The sequence below is a fragment of the Kryptolebias marmoratus genome, linkage group LG11 (genome assembly GCF_001649575.2).
Source record: "Kryptolebias marmoratus isolate JLee-2015 linkage group LG11, ASM164957v2, whole genome shotgun sequence".
Classification (NCBI taxonomy): domain Eukaryota; kingdom Metazoa; phylum Chordata; class Actinopteri; order Cyprinodontiformes; family Rivulidae; genus Kryptolebias; species Kryptolebias marmoratus.
This window is the reverse complement of record NC_051440.1, coordinates 26763313-26765168: the sequence shown is the minus strand read 5'-3', so window position 1 is coordinate 26765168 and position 1856 is coordinate 26763313. Positions and strand designations below refer to the sequence as shown.

Here is a 1856-nt window from a genome sequence, read left to right as displayed (position 1 = left end):
CGGCAGGTCGGGTAATGGAGGTTTATTTGGTTTATTTGGTTTATTTGGTTCTGTCGGAGGTCGGCTGCAGGGGGGGTTGCAGGAGGGGGGGGGGCTGCTTTCATTAGGAGGTGCTAACTGAACCTGGCATGGCCCGCCGAGCTGAGACACCGTTATTTAATTACAGCTAATTTATTAATGCTTTGTGCTCCTCCATCGTTTCTTAACTTTGTGTCCGAGGAACCAGAAGGTTTTAAAGATCAAACAAAGATGCAGATCTGCTTCTTGTTTCTTTTTGAAATTGAGTAAAAGTTCAGAAAGAAATCCAGCAGCTGCAATAATTCAGCCCCTGAAGTCCCGGGTCACACATTCACACGTTTCCAAACATGATGGCGTCCGCTCGGCCCCCCAGCAGACCCGCCGCCTGCCGGACATCTGTTGGCCCGGCGGTGGCGGTCAGGATGAGGCGCAGCAGGAGAGCAGAAAGGACAAACATCAGAAAGGATCCGGCGAGGCGTCAAAACGAGTTTAATACGGTCAAGTGGTGCAAGGATTACACCGGATGGGGGGGGGGGATGGAGGCTGAGAGTCTGAGACACAAAACTACAAACCTTTTTACATCTAAATTATAATTTACAAAACCAAAATAACACGTATCGGTCATTTGGTTTTATCCAGAGAAAGGATTTTTTATTTGCTTTGTTTTATTTTGTATTTTATGAATAAATACATGAAATGAAAAAGTCTTCCTGTCCTTCCTTCATATCAGAAGTTAAATAAATGCTGTATGTAAATTATCTGACAACACAGGTGGATCTTTTTAAATATTTATAAGTTTTTTTGTCATTTAATATAAGTATATTGTGTTTGCTTACAGTCAAATTAAAAGTGTTGTTGGTCTGTGTGGAGATGCAACAACTCACCCCCTGTGCGTCGGAGCAGATTTCCATCCGATGATGTCATCAGAGCGCGCCGGAAACAGAACCAGAGAATGAAGTCACATCATTTCTTTAACAGGCTGCAGGTTATAAACAGAGTTATGATCTTTATGGTTAGAACAGGTTAAACCTATTTGAGTCTCAGGCTGATTCAGCTCAGACAGACAGAAATATGGACTGAAAGGGGAAAGGAGCCGGATGTGAAAGTGGTTTCCTCACCGTGATGAAGTCCTGATGAGAGCCAACAGGAAACATGAAGACAAAAGAAGTTAGATACTTCATCCAGTTAATGTCGGCCCATTCATTCATTCCTGGTCAGAACCACTGATCCAGTCCTCAATAATCTGTGAACGAGGATCTCCAGTTGTTTCTGAGGACTTCCTGTTTGTCCGTCTCGCAGCTCGAAGCTGCTGAGGCCAGATTGGGTTTTAATGCAGATCAGATGTTTTTTCAGTTTCATGATGAGAAGTCGGAGTTAAAGATCCAGCCAAGAACACTTTGGATAACTTTTAATCCTCCGTGCATTTAGTAGAAGAAGAACAAATGTTGTTAAAATGGCGTCTATGGTTGAAAACAGCTGACTTCCTGTTTGGTTTAGGCCACACCTCCAACAGACTGTTTAATAAAGGTATGTGTGGGTGCTAAATTTAATCTACATTAATCTCATCAGAGGAGCAGCAGATTAGCTAAACTATTTATTTGTTTTTCTGTCATATTAGTTTCAGACACTCCAGAACCCTAATCTGAACCGGGACAGAACCAGAACCGGCTCCGGTGAACTTTCAAAGCAGACCTTCTTGAGCACGAGGCTCGGCTCCTGAGCGAGCAGCAGCCGCTGGGCGGCCATGTTTCCCAGAGCTGAGGTCCTCAACCAGTCCTTCTCCAGAGGATCCAACTGCACCCTGTGGAACAGAGACTGGAGGGGGTGAGGGGGGAGGG

General features: G+C 44.6%; 1 protein-coding gene across 3 annotated transcripts in view; it reads right to left on the bottom strand.

The window, feature by feature from the left end:
• The window catches only part of LOC108250118 (NOTCH regulated ankyrin repeat protein), a 22372-nt gene that overhangs the window by 9062 nt on the left and 11454 nt on the right, over positions 1-1856 (bottom strand). For all 3 annotated transcript variants that reach the window (XM_025002444.2, XM_025002445.2, XM_017439844.3), the window contains exons 4-6: positions 1711-1833; positions 1137-1148; positions 903-905 (exon numbers count right to left, since the gene is read on the bottom strand). In XM_025002444.2, coding sequence (XP_024858212.1) covers positions 903-905; positions 1137-1148; positions 1711-1833 — 138 coding nt within the window. The remainder of the gene's footprint in view (positions 1-902; positions 906-1136; positions 1149-1710; positions 1834-1856) is intronic.